This window comes from Coturnix japonica, chromosome 1, assembly GCF_001577835.2.
Source record: "Coturnix japonica isolate 7356 chromosome 1, Coturnix japonica 2.1, whole genome shotgun sequence".
In the NCBI taxonomy this organism is placed as follows: Eukaryota; Metazoa; Chordata; class Aves; order Galliformes; family Phasianidae; genus Coturnix; species Coturnix japonica.
Window position 1 is genome coordinate 115,774,427 of NC_029516.1, and position 15,301 is coordinate 115,789,727.

Below are 15,301 nucleotides of genomic sequence, written 5' to 3' on the forward strand. Positions count from 1 at the left end.
CTCCCTTTCGTTGGGGTGTAAACTGCAGGCATTTTCATCAGCAATGCTTCGACTATGGCAGCAAATGCACTCAGGGCTTTGCTACTACTAATAGAATATCTGTACACTCTTGGTGTTGCCGAATGTTCCCACCCGGTGAGGAGCAAAGGCTGGCCTCCAGGTGCATTTCTGAAGTATGGAATCATAGTTTATGTATTGCTCTCCTGACGGGCCTGTTGCTGGATCTCAGAAGAGTTAAGGACTGAAAGGTTAAAAAGGGAACTCTGTCAGTCGCTTAAAACAAGGATCAGAGCATGACACAAGCATCTCCACAGGACTGTTTTTTTCCAGAACACACACACACACAAACCAGGCATGTGTGCTAATTTTCATATCAGTGATGAATTTGCCTGAAGGAACAGAAAAGATAGCAAGGCTGTATACTAGTCCCAGGCAAGTCCAAGCACCTCACAGACTTCAGTAGCTTTACTTCAAAGCAGCTGTTCTTGACAGCGAGTCTTTGCAGAATACTCTATGTCACCTGTTTGCTGATGCTAGTTCTTCCAGATACTTTCTTTGGATACTGAGATTATTAAGTTTAATTTGAAGATGATATGTCTCTTGTCTAGTTCTTCCAAAGCCAGCTACTACTTCATCAAGCTAAATAAAAGCGATAACAAAAAGGCCCGAGGGCACACTAATGGAGTGGACCTACCACTGGAGTCAGAAGGCCCCAAATATTTATACAAATTCTGTTCCTCAGGCCCTGTAGGACTTGCTAAACTCTCTCTGCCAAATAGATGCGCGATAGCTTGCCCAAGGTCGTAAGTATTGCATATTAAGCACAAATATAGGGCTTTTTATCTGATCTTAGATTGTTGCTTTATCACTCTGAGAAAGGCCCCGTACATTTAAAAAATAGCAAATAGGTGGAGAAACGGAGACAGTTTGTCTGTCAATTCTCTACACTAATTGCTTTTAGTACATTGGGCCTCTTTGAGATGAGACAAACTACAGGAGAACAAGAGGACAATCACAACTCTCCGGTTTTAACCTCATCCTTCCTGTGGAGAGAGGTTAGACATTACTCTCTTCGGCACAGACAACCAACTGTATGAGTCTTTCAGAGATGAAAGAATCAGATTATAAACTAGAACTACTCAGGAAAGCTTACAGTATTGTTTATCATAAAAACAGAATATTTTAATTAAAATCTTGAAACATCTGGTTATCATAGACAGTCATCTAAATGGAAGCCAAATAAACAAGTGAATCAGGGATATAATTTGGCAACAGGATAATATGATTCCTACATCCTAACTAGAATTTCAGTGTTTTATCACTGAAGGTGGATAAACATCCATTTTGGTACTTCATCCTTGAAGTTCTTTAAATACTCTAAATGCGTAAGGGTAAGTGTTTTTACTCCATTCCTTCTTCTAATCCTAGTCAACTCTTTTTTTCAAGTTTCCCTTCTATCTGCCTAAGAGAAAAGAGCAAAAAGAAGATAAACATTTCAGTTTATGGAAAGGTTGGGATGTGTTTCAGAACCTTGACAAGTGAAATCTATAGAAAAAAGAAAAAGGAAAAAACTCAAATAAACCAGCTTGGAAGGTGACCTGCAATTAACAGAAAACTACAGAAATACACAACTGAGAGGGCAAATTAGTCCAATATACACTGAAAGCTAAGTGTATTAATGAGTTTTCTTTGGCATTCAAAATTTGGCAAAGATTTGGAAATGAATATGAATAAGAACTACAGCAAAAAGCTTCCAGATCTCATTTTTAAGAATTGCTTGTTTTCATTTCTATGATTTGATGATTCTTTTGGATAAGTTTGGAGAAGTAATTGAAATGGATGTCACATATGAAAAGTGTCAGAACATTTTTAAGCAGTCCTTTTACTGTTAGGGTGAACTAGTCTACAAGCTCAGTTCTTTTGTAGGAGCCAAAGTAATAATATGATGTTCTAGGACAAAATAGTCCTGCTTAGCGCTTTTTTCTCCTATCACTGCAGATAATTTTAACAACTCTAGGAGTGATGCCGTTTCCCACCTCCAAGGAGGCAGACTGGAGAAAAAACAGAACTCAGAGATGCGCAATAGGAAAAATAGAGCACTCCATGTTCCCATTCCCAGTTTAATGGTAAAGGTGCCTCAGCAGGACTGAAACTACCAGTTTGGGCCTGAACGTTTTTTTTTTCATCCCACTGCACAGGCAAATTGAGACCTATATGGAAACTGGAACATGAGTTCCCAAAATAGGATCTGTAGATTGCCCTGGGTTCGAATCCCCCGTGGCGCAAGTGGTAGAAGTTCCGCTCTGCTACACAGAGGCTCGAATCCCGGGGGGTTACACTCAATGATCTCTAAGGTCCCTTCCAACCCACACGAGACTATGATGATACTATGATCATCCCACATGGTCACAATAGGCAGCAACTGCTCGGTAGGAGATGACCATAAATCACCTCAAAATGGTGAAAAAAAAAATGTTACTTGATGTTTCTTGTCCTAAGGGGTGAGAGAACTAACGGATTCAGATATTGGAACAGGGAGATCTTAGTGGTCCCTTCCAACCCACCCATTTTATGATTCTATGATTTAGTTATAATGCAAGAGCAACTCAGCTACCCCACCACAAATACCAAAACTTCAGTGGGTAGTAAGGCACATAGAGGTGTATCAGTTAATAGCCTGATAGCTGAAAACTAAGCAAAATGCTACCTTTTATCCAGACATAACTAACAGAAACCCCCTTTGAATTCTGCTTCTGTGGCAGAAAACCAAAATGTTGCATTTCTAGGACTACTAAAAATGAAAATACTTAATTTTTTTTAAAATTATTTATTTTAAGAAAAATCACAATGATGACAGGAGGGTTTAGTAAGTATTTTTATGGCTTGCAAAAGCTGGAAAAGAATTCAAGAGTCTAGTTACTAACAGCAAGTTTGAACGTCCCCTTCATTCTGTTCTTAATAGACACCAATGTATTTCTGTCTCCTCTACACTTGGCACTGATATGTTTCTTCATGCAGATAAGCTGTACATTTAATTTCTTTTATTTACATAGATCAGATGTTTACGTATAAATTGCTCTCCCACCCTTGAAAACACTTAGAAGTTTTAGCACTTTTCTGTCAAAAGCACAAGTGGGCCAAAAAGGAAGTTTACAAATTAATGCCACCATGACAAAATGCTAAAATCTGTGTAAGGCTTTGTTGCAGGCTAAGAAATAAGTACAATACATTCTTAAATGAATTATCATTGGCATACATTCGTATTTGAATGCGTAGATGTGCATGTTTAATATCCAAATTCATGACGACTTCTACAACGTTGCACAAAATACCCTCTTTCTGTAGAACTGTCAGGTGGCTGAGGCATGTTAGTAAGACAAATATTGCAAAACTGCATGAAAACTAGAATCGTTTAGAATAAAAGCCAACAGAACTAGTCGGACTATTCCTTCCAGCCTGAACTGGTTATTATTCCAGACTTAGTCCTTTAACTGTTAGGAAGTGCACAGTTTCCTATGCTTGCATGGATCTTTGAAAACTCCTGGTAGCTTCCAGAAGCCACAGCAAACCTCACAAGTGCTTTCAGCTGAGAATGCAATCATTGTCTTTCATTGCAATTGCAATCCTTCACAGATCCAAAAGCATTCTTCACATGTATGTTTAGTGGATGTTTGTGGAGTGAGGCAGGGTTGCTCTGGTCAGTCTTGTTAGTCTGTATTTATTAACTGCAGTACAGTTTTCATCTTCTAAGGGTGTATTATGAGCCTTCTGAATTCAAAGTAACACGTTATTTTCTCTCATGTTTTTGGTTTTGTGATCCTGGTGATGTTAATCCCCACTCTCCAGCACTTCATTAACAATTCAGACAATCAGTCTTACAAGTTGTACAAAATACAGCCGTGGCTCTGGTTTGTACATCAGGCTTTCCCACATCTGACCAGCTTAGCAGCTGCTATGCAAGAAGAGCCTGAGAGGACCAAGGGTCTGTATGCACTACTTTGTTGTTCAGAATCTGTACCAGACAGACATAATGAAAAATATACAAAAACATCTCTGAATTTTTTATCTTTTTGGTGGCTGACCAAGGCAGCTACACAGACTGTATCAGCAGCACCCACATCAAGATCCATTATCACCAACAAACAGTGAGCTATTTCATTTGCTTTGCTTCCAGGTGCCTGCATCAGATCCCAAGTTGTTTGGTCAGTACATTCACTCCATACAGGATATTAAAACAAAACAAAACCTTTGAACTGCCTAAAAGCAATGGCATAACAAAACATAAACTTCTTGTATTTTTTTTGGAGAGGTAAGAAAAAGTTAAACATACTGAATGCACTTGAGGCACACACATTTGTCATAGGAGTAAAGGTAAGAACATCTCCTATCATTAAGGCCGTATATTGATGTGCAACACTGCTTCACAGGGCTAACCGTACAGAAGCACTCGGGTCTAAGTCACACTCAAAAATGTTTCAAACGTCATGGACTGTGTTGTCTCACACAGTTACAGTCTCTGCTGTTTACGTTATACTTTTTTGTTTCCTTCTTTTTTTTTTCTCCTTTTTATTTATTTTTTCTTTTTTTTTTTTTTCCCCCAGGCAGAATGCAGGCTCTCTATCCAGTTTCAATGGTCACCATCGTTTCTCTTAGTTCTCCAGAAGCGTGCGCTGAACTAAAAGGCAAGAAACAATTTAAGATTAGTACACTAAGTTAACATACATTCTAATATATATGTTGTTAAATAACAGCATATTTGGACAACAGGTATTTTCAGTAGACATTCGAAACAGTGGTTTCTAGAATCTCCTCTTACCAGGTGGCTCAGATTGTGCTCCTCTATGGCTGTCCATATTCACATTCTCTTCATCTGCTGGGAAAAAAAAATATATGCTCAGCTCTGAAATTTCCCACATTCAAACATACCTGTGCCTGGTTGGACTGATGTATTATTATCTGCCTTCACCAATGATAGACTTGACTAGAGAGACCAGATAGACTAGAAAGACAGAAACAAAACTGCTGTCCCACCTATCACCTAAAGCACTCCCCAAGTTCTCTGATCCAAGTTCCATACCACTCAGGTGAAAAGGAACGAATCACCACAGAAGAAAGATCATCTGGGGAAAAATACCCAGGTAGATGTCAAAAACCCAATACAGAGGCAAGCATCTTGTGAAGATACAAATGCGAGACTTACAAAGATAGAAATGATCGTGTATTTTCCAGCACTGTGGTCTGTAATCTCCAGCCTTCACTCAGTTTTCTTTAAATAATTGTTTTTTGTACTCACTCCTGCTCACTCTTTAGCAGGAGGTAGTTTATTTCAAGGAAAACAGAAACTTAAGCCTGTCTGCTTTTGAAAGTCTAAGTTTTGGGCACAGCATAATAGAGAATCCCTGTCTTGGATAGAAGAGGTAGCACCTAGTCAATATGAATCCACTGCATTGTTAAAACTACCTGATGCGTAAAGTAAAAATTCTAGCTCCCATATTAAATACAGAAAAGCAACTCTATAAAAGGTGAAAACAAAATAATTTAGAATTCTTACCGCTTTGTTTGAAACAGAGTTTCTTCTTCTGGTAAGCAATGAAACTAGATACTGCTCCAATTGCAGTGGCAGCCACGGCACTTACAATTCCAGCTATTGCTCCCTGAGAAGCTGGAAAAAAAAAAAAAAAAAAAGGTTCTGCAGACACTATTTTAGCATCAAAAGTTGTTGGAGTACTAAGTTGTCTTTGCAAGAATTTATGAGTGCATAAAGTAGTTCTGAATAGATGGAGTATTCTAGAATAGCTGAGTTAGGCCTGTAGGTTAAGAGTTGGTGGGCGGGGGGTTTAGGTAGGTGTGTGTACAGATTCTCTCGCGTGCATCGGGTTTTGCAAAGCGGGTGTACACGTCTGCATGGGATTTAGATGGTATATAAGGAGTGTGATGCAGCAATAAATTGAGATAAGACTTCATGGCATCCATGTTTGTGTCTCTCCCCCGGACAGTCGAGCTCCCGGGATAAGTCGGGTTAATTGGCGGATACGTCACAAAAGCGATGTCAAACTTGTATTGTCTAAGCCTGTGAACACTTCTAAAACCCAATAAACATGAAATTGTAACATGAAACTGTATTAATCAACTTTTTATATCTTTGCGAGTAATAAAAAGTAAATCTTTTAATTTTATAGCCATTAATTTCTCAGTAGTGTCTACCGTTAAGACACTTGAGTATATGTGGTTTAAGTTCTGCTATTTTAAAAAGGCTTCCCTTTCATGACCAAACCTGAGTTACACGAACACAGTCATAGCACCAGCATTGCTGAGACACTTTGAATCATTTCCTAAAGAGTTTTCAAAGATTTATAAAAGAAAAGCTCAAAGGTAAGAGTTATAGATTCTATGTTTTGAAGCTGAAGCCCTCTGTTAACAATAAGCATTCTAGTGGAATATTAGCAACAAAAGAAAAGCCAGAAACATGTTTCAGACATACAGACACCATGCACTGAAACTATTGCACTTACCCTCACCATCTCCACCCTTGTTTGTAACTGAGTCCCTTTCTCCTACAAGAATGAAGAGAAGGTTTAGTTTTTACACGTCTTAAGAACAGTGGTATTACTATTTTTTTTATTTTTTTTTTTTTTTGGCCAGTTAGTCAAGGAAAATGACAAGCCATTTGCTGATGAACAAATTATTATACATCTATATAGCATAGATAATCATGTCCATATAATATTAAGCTCTCTGACTTTCAAATGTTCTTTTTTCAAAGTGCAAGTCACTGTAACATTAACTCCAGGATTTGGCACTGAGTGCTTCTACAAAACTAGCACAGCACATCTGTGAAGGCCAACTTCATTAACTTGCCTTCCACCACAGGAGAATACTCAGTGGAGAACATCGCATAATTCTAGGTTAGGCTTAAAATGTATTATCATTTCTCAAATCTCAGCCTCACTTACTAAGTAGCTTTGCTACTCTCTTAGCAAAAAGATTAAAGTTCTGTAAATACTACCCTGATCTGTCACTATAAAATTTATAAAACTTGCAGCACTCTGAAACAGAAACTCACGCTGATGAAAACGCTGTACATGTCCCAATGGTTGATATTATAACCATCGATTTTTAAGTTACTATTCCAAAGGAACCTTGGAAGGTGAAAGCTTCCCCAAAATTACTCTCAGTACCCACTAAGATAACTTTGTTAGAAACCTGCTACATGTCAAATCCACATCAAGTTATTCAAACTAACACTGACCAGGAAGTAATGAAATTGCAGTAATGCACACAGGGCTGACTACCACACACTAATGATGACCGATATTGTGACTTGCTCCCCACGACCATCTCTATACTCAGATGCACCCCAACAATTATGAACAGAAGAAAATTTAGAGCAATACTTGTAAGCTATAAAGGTGGTTACATATCATGCAGTGTAGATATACCCTGCATCATTTGGAAGTCTAAGGATCAATTCATGTGGAAGGGGTGAAATCTGAGAACGCATCTCAAAGACCATCTTGTAACCCACTCTTGGGCTCCTTACCATAAGATACTAAAGATACTGAAACAAACTGAGAGTCCTTCACAGAAGATCTTAAAAAAAAAAAAAAAACAACAAAAAAAAACCATCAATCAAACACCTGGATGCCTTTAAAAACCATATTCATGATGAATTCTGAAACAAATGCCATATTCACATCTCAGTTTTAAAACCTATCAATCTGAACGTAACAGTAAAAATCCCTGAAGGTTGATTTCACCTCTTAGTTACCTGGTATTTTTTGCTAAAGGCAGAACACGTTGGCTTTGAACTAAAGGATATCTTGTCATGTTTCAGATACTAGAATCAGAGTTGTTAAAAATTAGACCATGTTAACCAGCTTGCATGTAAGCTTTTATCAAAAGCTCAGGTATCCACGGGATCAGTAGGAAGCAGAAACTACTATCTTACCATTGCTACCACTGCTGCCACCACCTCCACCTCCTTCACTTGGTAAACCACCATCAAATAGATCTGAATCATCAAAGCTGCCTATAAAAAGTAAAAACATTATTATTATTAGAACACATAGTTCTAAGTTCAGTGAAAAGACACTTCAAGGCACATACTGACATGCAAATATTCTGCAGTTGATTCAGTAAGAATCTATGGGGGTTCTAGGCTCAGGGTCATGATTATATGTTCACATTCCAAAAGCCCTCTCAGTCTTAGGTCCCATTGGCTGAGCACTATACATATATGTATATAGATGTATATACACTGAGTAAATGAGAAAGGCCTGAGTCCAAGATCAGATGTTACAGCAGGTACTACCTACTAAACAAGCAAGAACCTCTGTAGGCTACTTCTGTTTGGGCAGCAGAACAACTCTACTGAGGCACATGTGACCTGCACTCAAACATATGTTGTCTACCAGGCAGTAGAAGGAGCATGAACCAGGGAACACATTCCAAGCAAGAACTCTTCACAACACGCACACTCTGTCCCCTCCTTTAAAGTTGTAAGGAAAGTGACTCAACAAGTTTGTTATGGAATTTCAAGACTGCTGCAAAGCTTATTTGCAAGGTAATTTTCCCTCAGTTCTCAGTGTCATCTGACATACTGTGCAGCTAATTAGAAAGGAATAATTATTAGAAGTTTAACTGGGATAGTAAAGACACATCGTGATTTAGGTGCTTACACTAGAAGCCTTACCAGATTGTCTAGGTTTTTCAGGTGTAGCTGGCCTGGGGTTATCTGCACACAAAAAATATATACAGGGGAAAAAACAAAGAGAGGTTAAAAGATCAAATGCAGTCTATAATACAGTAACTCTGAAATGGCCTGGGACAGAATAAAGTAACCAAACTTATTACTGTGAAGAGACCAAGAGCAGAGCATATAGTGGCCTTGAAAAACTACTCAACTTATAAAACAGTATGAATCATCTCTATATCATGTTGGTTTGTTGTTTTTTTTTTTAATGTTACCTCACACTGTTGTTTTATGTTAAACACTGTACTTTGAGTTAATGAAATTAATAGTGCTTCTATTACATCTGTCTGTATGTCAGACTTTTTTATGCCTGAATATACACAGCAAAGTTCACTAAGTCTTATGCAGCATTTCAATTTTTAAATCTGATTTTCAAACACCAAATTTCAGGTTTTTTTCTAGTAGATACAGATTATTCTACTGTTTCCTCTTTTAAAAGTGCCAGATCAATCACTTCCTGGCTCTAGGACAAATCAGATCAGGTGTCCTTAGGCTCTCTGCATTCTCAACATAAAGAGGCCGGCCCATTCAGAGCACAGTTCTAAGACCCCAACTTAGGCTTCCAACTCTACAAAGGATCCTCTCTCTTCATCTACCTTAACCAACTGATTCACTCACACAACTGTTTCTCAACTAGCCACCTCTGTTTTCAAAATGTCAGTGTTTGGAAACAGACTGCTTGAACAGGGAGAAAACTTCAAAGCTGGTTAGCTAAGCTGGCTGTACTGCAGCAGGTCTAGTGATGGTTCCTCAAATGCTACCAGACATTATCTGCCTAACTAGATGCTTCTTTTACCAGGTGTGTGAAAGGAAACTGACTCAACAGGTTTGTTATAGAATCTCAAGAATGTTGCAAAGCTTATTTGCAAGGCAATTTTTCCTCACTTCTCAGCGTTTATCCAAACCAACAGCTCACATGAATTGCAGCCTATTAAAAAGGAATAATTATTAGAGGTTTAAATGGGACAGTAAATACACATCACGATTCAAGCATCTGTGCCAGCAGCCTTACCAGAGTCTTTAGGCTTTGAAGGTTGATCTGGCTTGGAACCTATGGACAAAGAGTGTTAGAATGGATTACTTCAGATTTAAATGCTACTTCCTGTAAGTAATTATTTATGGACTTAGTGCCATCTAGTGAACACACAGCAATGAAACATGTAGGACTTTGCTAAGAAATGTGAGGTCTGTTACTTTAATCAACTCAGTGTCCCTATTACATTTAGATAATACAGGACGGACAGACATTGCACCATATACCTCTGAGCAGTATCCAGAAAATCCTGATACTTACTAGGCTGAAGAGCATCTTCCAAGTTAAAGCCACCATCTATGAAGAAAGAAAAGACATTTTAATTGCAGTGTGAAAACTGAACTAATTTCACACTAATTTATTTTTTTACACAAAATGCACCTAGCAATGTTTTCACCAAGAAAATAATGGCAGGCCCATTCAACAGAAGTACATCACAGAGCTACAAGGCATCATCTGCCCAGCAACATGCTGATTTTGGAGGTCATGGGATAACCCATGGGCCAGCTCAAAGTAAGCACGCTCAAGATGAGCAAGCTCAACACATGCAGACTGAAAACCAACAAAATAATTTCTCAAAGGGCTTTTAAGATTGTGAACTCATGGAGCAACTTTGTAAAAGCAGGTAGCAAAAGACTCCAAAATGCAGAAATTCTTTTGCCATTAGGGAATTACTTTGTTTTTATAGAAACATCGAATCTCCATGAGCCACTAAACCGAACAATTCAAGGTCTCAAACTGCTACATACAACTACACTTGACCGTAAAAGGCATTACATGGAAATGAGAACTCACCATAATCTGATGGTGGTGGCCTCAATGTAACTCCTGTTAAGTGAGAGAGAAACAAAGTTGAAATAGAATTTCCTACACTGTTACAAAGAGACATACAAGACAAATTTAAGCCTGTATCTATACAGCAGTAAGGACAAGATACACCCTATAGTTTTCTTCTCAAGATTAGCCCCAAGGACTGCTATTCACCCAGTCACCCAGAACACACTACCTCAATACATTCATGAAACAAAGTGGCTTTCCAGCATGTATACAACCCTGTGATCTAGGCAGGAGGTTCTGATCTCTGCTGACTTGTGGCAGTGATAGAACCTGAAGGAACGGCTAAGAGCTGTGTCAGGGAAGGGTCGAGCTGTTCATCACCAGGGTGTGGTCAGGAATGGATCAGGCTCCCCAGGGAAGTGATCACTGCACTGAGCTGCTGGAGTTCAAGTGCACGGACAAGGCCCTCAGCCATATGGTCTGATATTTGGGCAGTCTCACGTGGAGCTGGGAGTTGGACTCGGTGATCCTTAGGAGTCCATTAAAACTTGGGATATTCTGTGATTTAATGGACTTGTGCAAGACCACTGCCAATGCATCCTTATCTCTAAGCTGGAAAGATATTAAGTCCAGATTTGGATAAAGAATTGTTTGGATGGTCATAACCAGAGGGTTGTTGTTGATGGCTCTGTGTCAGAGTGGAGCTGGTTACAAGTGGTGTTGTCCCACAAGGGTCCATCTTTGGACCAGTGCTTTTTAATATTTTTGTCAGTGACTTAAATGATGGGATCAAGTACACTCTCAGTAAGTCTGCAGATGACAGTAATCTGAGTGGCTCAGTTGACACCACCATAGAAGGGAAGAACATCAAGAGAGACCTAGGCAGGTTCAAAAAGTTGATCTACAAGAACAGAGTTAGGTTCAACAAAGCCAAGCCCTGGGCAGCCTGAACTGGTCGGTGGTAGCCCTGCCTGTGATAAGGGGTTGGAATTGAATGGTCTCTAAGTTACTCAAACTTGAATTCTGGCTTGTTTTTCTCCTCAAATGTCTACATTTTTCCAGACCCAGTCCCACAAGGAAGAATACCTGAGCAAACACACACATTCATCTTTGTGTTTTCATGCTGTGGAGGTTTCAGCTGAAGCAGAAAAGAAACTATTTCTCTCACTGGGACCACCTTAAAACTTAGTCTGAGGACTGCAAATGGTCCCAGTCACAGCAGTTTCTCTCTAGAGGAGGAAACCAATATAAAAGAGTGTGCACACAATGACATCATTATTTTAAGGGACTGTTTTTGCACATGATGTTCATGGAGAAGTAATTTAGAGTGATACTGTCAATAATAAGACACGTTTTGAGACAGCAATTAAGAAACTTGAGGGTTAATAAAGAAAAACTCATTCAACACTGGCTAGAATTAGTTGGTTTTCTATAACCACAGCTCTACTTTCCAAGCATCCAGCAAGATGTCAGGCTCTTCAAAAACATAATTTATCCCAATAATGATAGCAAAATCATCAACATCTTACTTACAAAACTCATTACAACAATCTGTAAGCCAAAGTGCCTGTGGTCTCATTTCCAAAGACTGGTTGTTTCTCCATTACTTGAGGCCTTCATATCTCTTAAACCACTTGCTTTTATGACTATACTCGCTCAGTTTTACTATGGGTAGGAACAACTAAAATAACATTTCAAATACTCAGCTAGAAAAGGAAGAGTTTCTGAACCAGGAATTCAGCAGGTATTAGGGAAGAAACCATGACATATAATGCAGATAAAGATACAGTATTAGATTGAAGGTAGTAGTAGGATCCAAGAGCAAACAAAATCAGCATGAATGTGCCGTGCTCCTTAAAGGTTTAAGCAGCACCCAGAGTAACTGAGCTTATGAGCTTTCCCTTAGCCTAAAATAAAGATATATGCAAATAAAGCTAATTAGCACCATACAGCAGATATTTCTGTCTCCCAAGGGCATGAGCAGATTCCAGAACATCTCAGAAGTGTCCACACCATTTTCCATCCACACCCACAGTTCAAATCGATATCAGTCAGCTCCTTCATCAGGCCATTCCCAGTAACTGGTAGAGGTTATGTCAGATGGAGTGACTAACAGCACTTAAAACAAAAAGTGAAATACTTTACCTTTACATGAGACAAAGTACTTCAGAACAACACAAGTTTTGGAAAGCTGATGAGCCAGAAGGGATTCAAAAGAGCTAAGCAGCTACAAAAATAGGGGTCATTCACAAAGACTCATCGGTGCTCCCAGTTATTTACTGTTACAGTATTATCTGTTCGTGCAGCATTAGCAGCTCTGAGTTGAAGGAGTTCCCTCCATGAGTCACATGCATGGCAACACACCAAGAAAGGCGAGCTGCGATGAATCACCACAAACTTTCTTGAGCAACAGACAGATGGAATGTTGTTTATCTAAAAATGCCGGTGTTCTCCTTCCCCAGTCCCAGAAGACAGAAGCTCCCCTCCTCTCCTAGCACCCTGTGCACACCCCAGCGCTGAGCCAGCACTCTGTGGCTGGCACAGACTTGGAGGCAGCAGGGAGCTCATTCCTGTTCCACCACTGGGTTCTACCTGCTGCTCCTTAGGTGGCCTGGATTCAGCTCTGTCCTTCTGCCTAGCCAGTCCTCTTCATGAAATCAGCCGAAACATTCATATTAACGAGGCCTCTAATTTCTGCATGTGGTTTGACAGGATCTCTGGTGGGTGGAAGGCTGGTAGCCACAAGTACACAAACTCAGGAAACCAAACTAAACACATTCTCCCCAGCTTCCACTGGGTAGCTGGACTTTACTTTCCCTTGTCTCACATTCTCCTCAGGGGACTTAGAAGAAGTAGAAATATCCTACACCTAATCGTAAGAGAAGCTGTAGAAAGTACAGGAAGACCAACACAGGCAACCTTGTTTATGCAGCAGTTAAAATAAGAGCAGAGTCATTACCACTCTTATAATTGCCTTTTTAAGCTTGTTTCCAACTCAAGTTTTGCCCCACCAGCATTAGTTACCTACTATAAAGGACACACTGCTCGGTTATGACACTTATTTTCCAACATGCCATAAGTGAGCAAAACCCAGATAAGCAACTGGATCAAAAACAAATGAAAACCTGGAAGAAAAATGACATTCTCCAAATATAACTACAAGAACTGCCTTCCAAGATTTGGAATGGAGAACCAGGAACACAAAGACCACTTGCTGTGGGCAGAATGTACACGAATGTACATGAATGTACACCCGCACCACTGCTCTCAGCCAGGGCAAGAGGTTCCCAGCAACGTCCCTCTGTAACAGCAACACAGATGGGACGTTTACTCCCATTGCCAGGCAGCAGTTTATAATTAGTTCTGCCTGAAGCCTCGTGGAATTAAATCCCACGTGGTTGGCTTTCAAACCCAGTCCCTCCTATAAGGATCCCTCTACCAACGCTGCTTTTCATGTTTAGTTTCCACCAGATGCACAGAGTGATAGAAAACAAAACAGCTTTGCATAAAGTTATGTTCTGAACAATAAAGCCCCCTCCTACCTAAAATAAATACAGACAACAGCTGTAAAATAGACAAAAAAAGGAAAGAATCTTCTGCATTTAGGGAGTGTCTTCTTTCTGCACATCTGGAGTTTTCAACAACGTCTCTGCCTGGGATAAAGTCAGTCAGGGCTCTGCTGCAAACAGATGTGTAAGACTAATAAATATCATGTGTAATTTCTGAACAGACATGTCATCCAAAAGCTGCTTCCTTGAGAGTTACATTATTTGCACCAACCAACCTGGAAAATACAATATTTAAAAAGTTGGATAGTAACACAGTCTAATTGTTTTCCTGATCTGGCTGCTAAGAAATAGATTTTTAGACTAATCTGAGCTGTATTCAATTTTTTGAGTTATTTCTTCCCCCCTTCAAGGACAGTTTACTACTTTAGATTAAGAAGAAGTGAAAGCCTATAAAACCACATTTAGACTTAACGCTATTTGCTTAAATAACTGTAGTATTCTGAGTTATTTTAACAGAACGTGATAAAACAAGCCTCTCACTGGGGAAGAAAACCCTGTATCTCAAAGCACAGTTTGGGGAATTTTCTCTATTTAAAAGCTTCTTGCACACTGGACTACTTTTGTTGCCCCTTTGAGCAGTAGGAAGCAATGAAAATACAACGGTGCTCTGAACATCGGCTGTAAGCAGAGTTTCCCAGGAAGGATTTGATGTAGGAATAAACGTACAGAATGAATAGCTGTAAGTAGGCAGAAATGATGCAGAAGAACTGGGTACACCGCGAAACTAGAGAACTAACACAATGACAACAGTGCTGCCAAATGCTGAGCAGCTTATCCAGAAAAGGAGTGAAAGAGAACTGCACAAAAGTTACACGATGTCAGACAACTCCTGCAAGTACATTCCATTGAGCAGTAAAGATAAAAGCAAATATTCAGCATCTTAACAACTGTCTCCAGAGGCACCCTCCAGCCTCAGCCATCCTGCAGTTCTGTGACACGGGGTCAGCTCTAGTTGACTAAATTGTGTCTACAAACCTCAAGCAAGAAAAACGTACCAGTGAGTTGCCCTGCAATTCACAGAATCTATATATATTGGAGATGTTCATTTGACTTTTGCTCATTTCTTCTTACCTGTGGTTCCAGGAGTGCCTGATTACTCTTCAAGGTGGCAAATCACAGAATCACAGAATTGTAGGGGTTGGAAGGGACCTCTAGAGATCATCGAGTCCA

The 15,301-nt window shown here is 39.5% G+C and overlaps 1 protein-coding gene across 2 annotated transcripts in view; it reads right to left on the bottom strand.

The window, feature by feature from the left end:
* Positions 1-2,862: 2,862 nt before the first annotated feature.
* Positions 2,863-15,301, bottom strand: part of CD99 (CD99 molecule (Xg blood group)) — a 23,183-nt gene continuing 10,744 nt past the window's right edge. Inside the window, exons 2-10 of one of the 2 annotated variants that reach the window (XM_015848651.2) lie at positions 10,581-10,613; positions 10,047-10,082; positions 9,765-9,803; positions 8,693-8,734; positions 7,949-8,029; positions 6,513-6,554; positions 5,552-5,662; positions 4,817-4,873; positions 2,863-4,675 (exon numbers count right to left, since the gene is read on the bottom strand). In XM_015848651.2, the coding sequence (XP_015704137.1) occupies positions 4,650-4,675; positions 4,817-4,873; positions 5,552-5,662; positions 6,513-6,554; positions 7,949-8,029; positions 8,693-8,734; positions 9,765-9,803; positions 10,047-10,082; positions 10,581-10,613 (467 nt within the window). In that variant the 3' untranslated portion in view covers positions 2,863-4,649. The remainder of the gene's footprint in view (positions 4,676-4,816; positions 4,874-5,551; positions 5,663-6,512; positions 6,555-7,948; positions 8,030-8,692; positions 8,735-9,764; positions 9,804-10,046; positions 10,083-10,580; positions 10,614-15,301) is intronic. The other variant, XM_015848659.2, reaches the window with a different exon arrangement.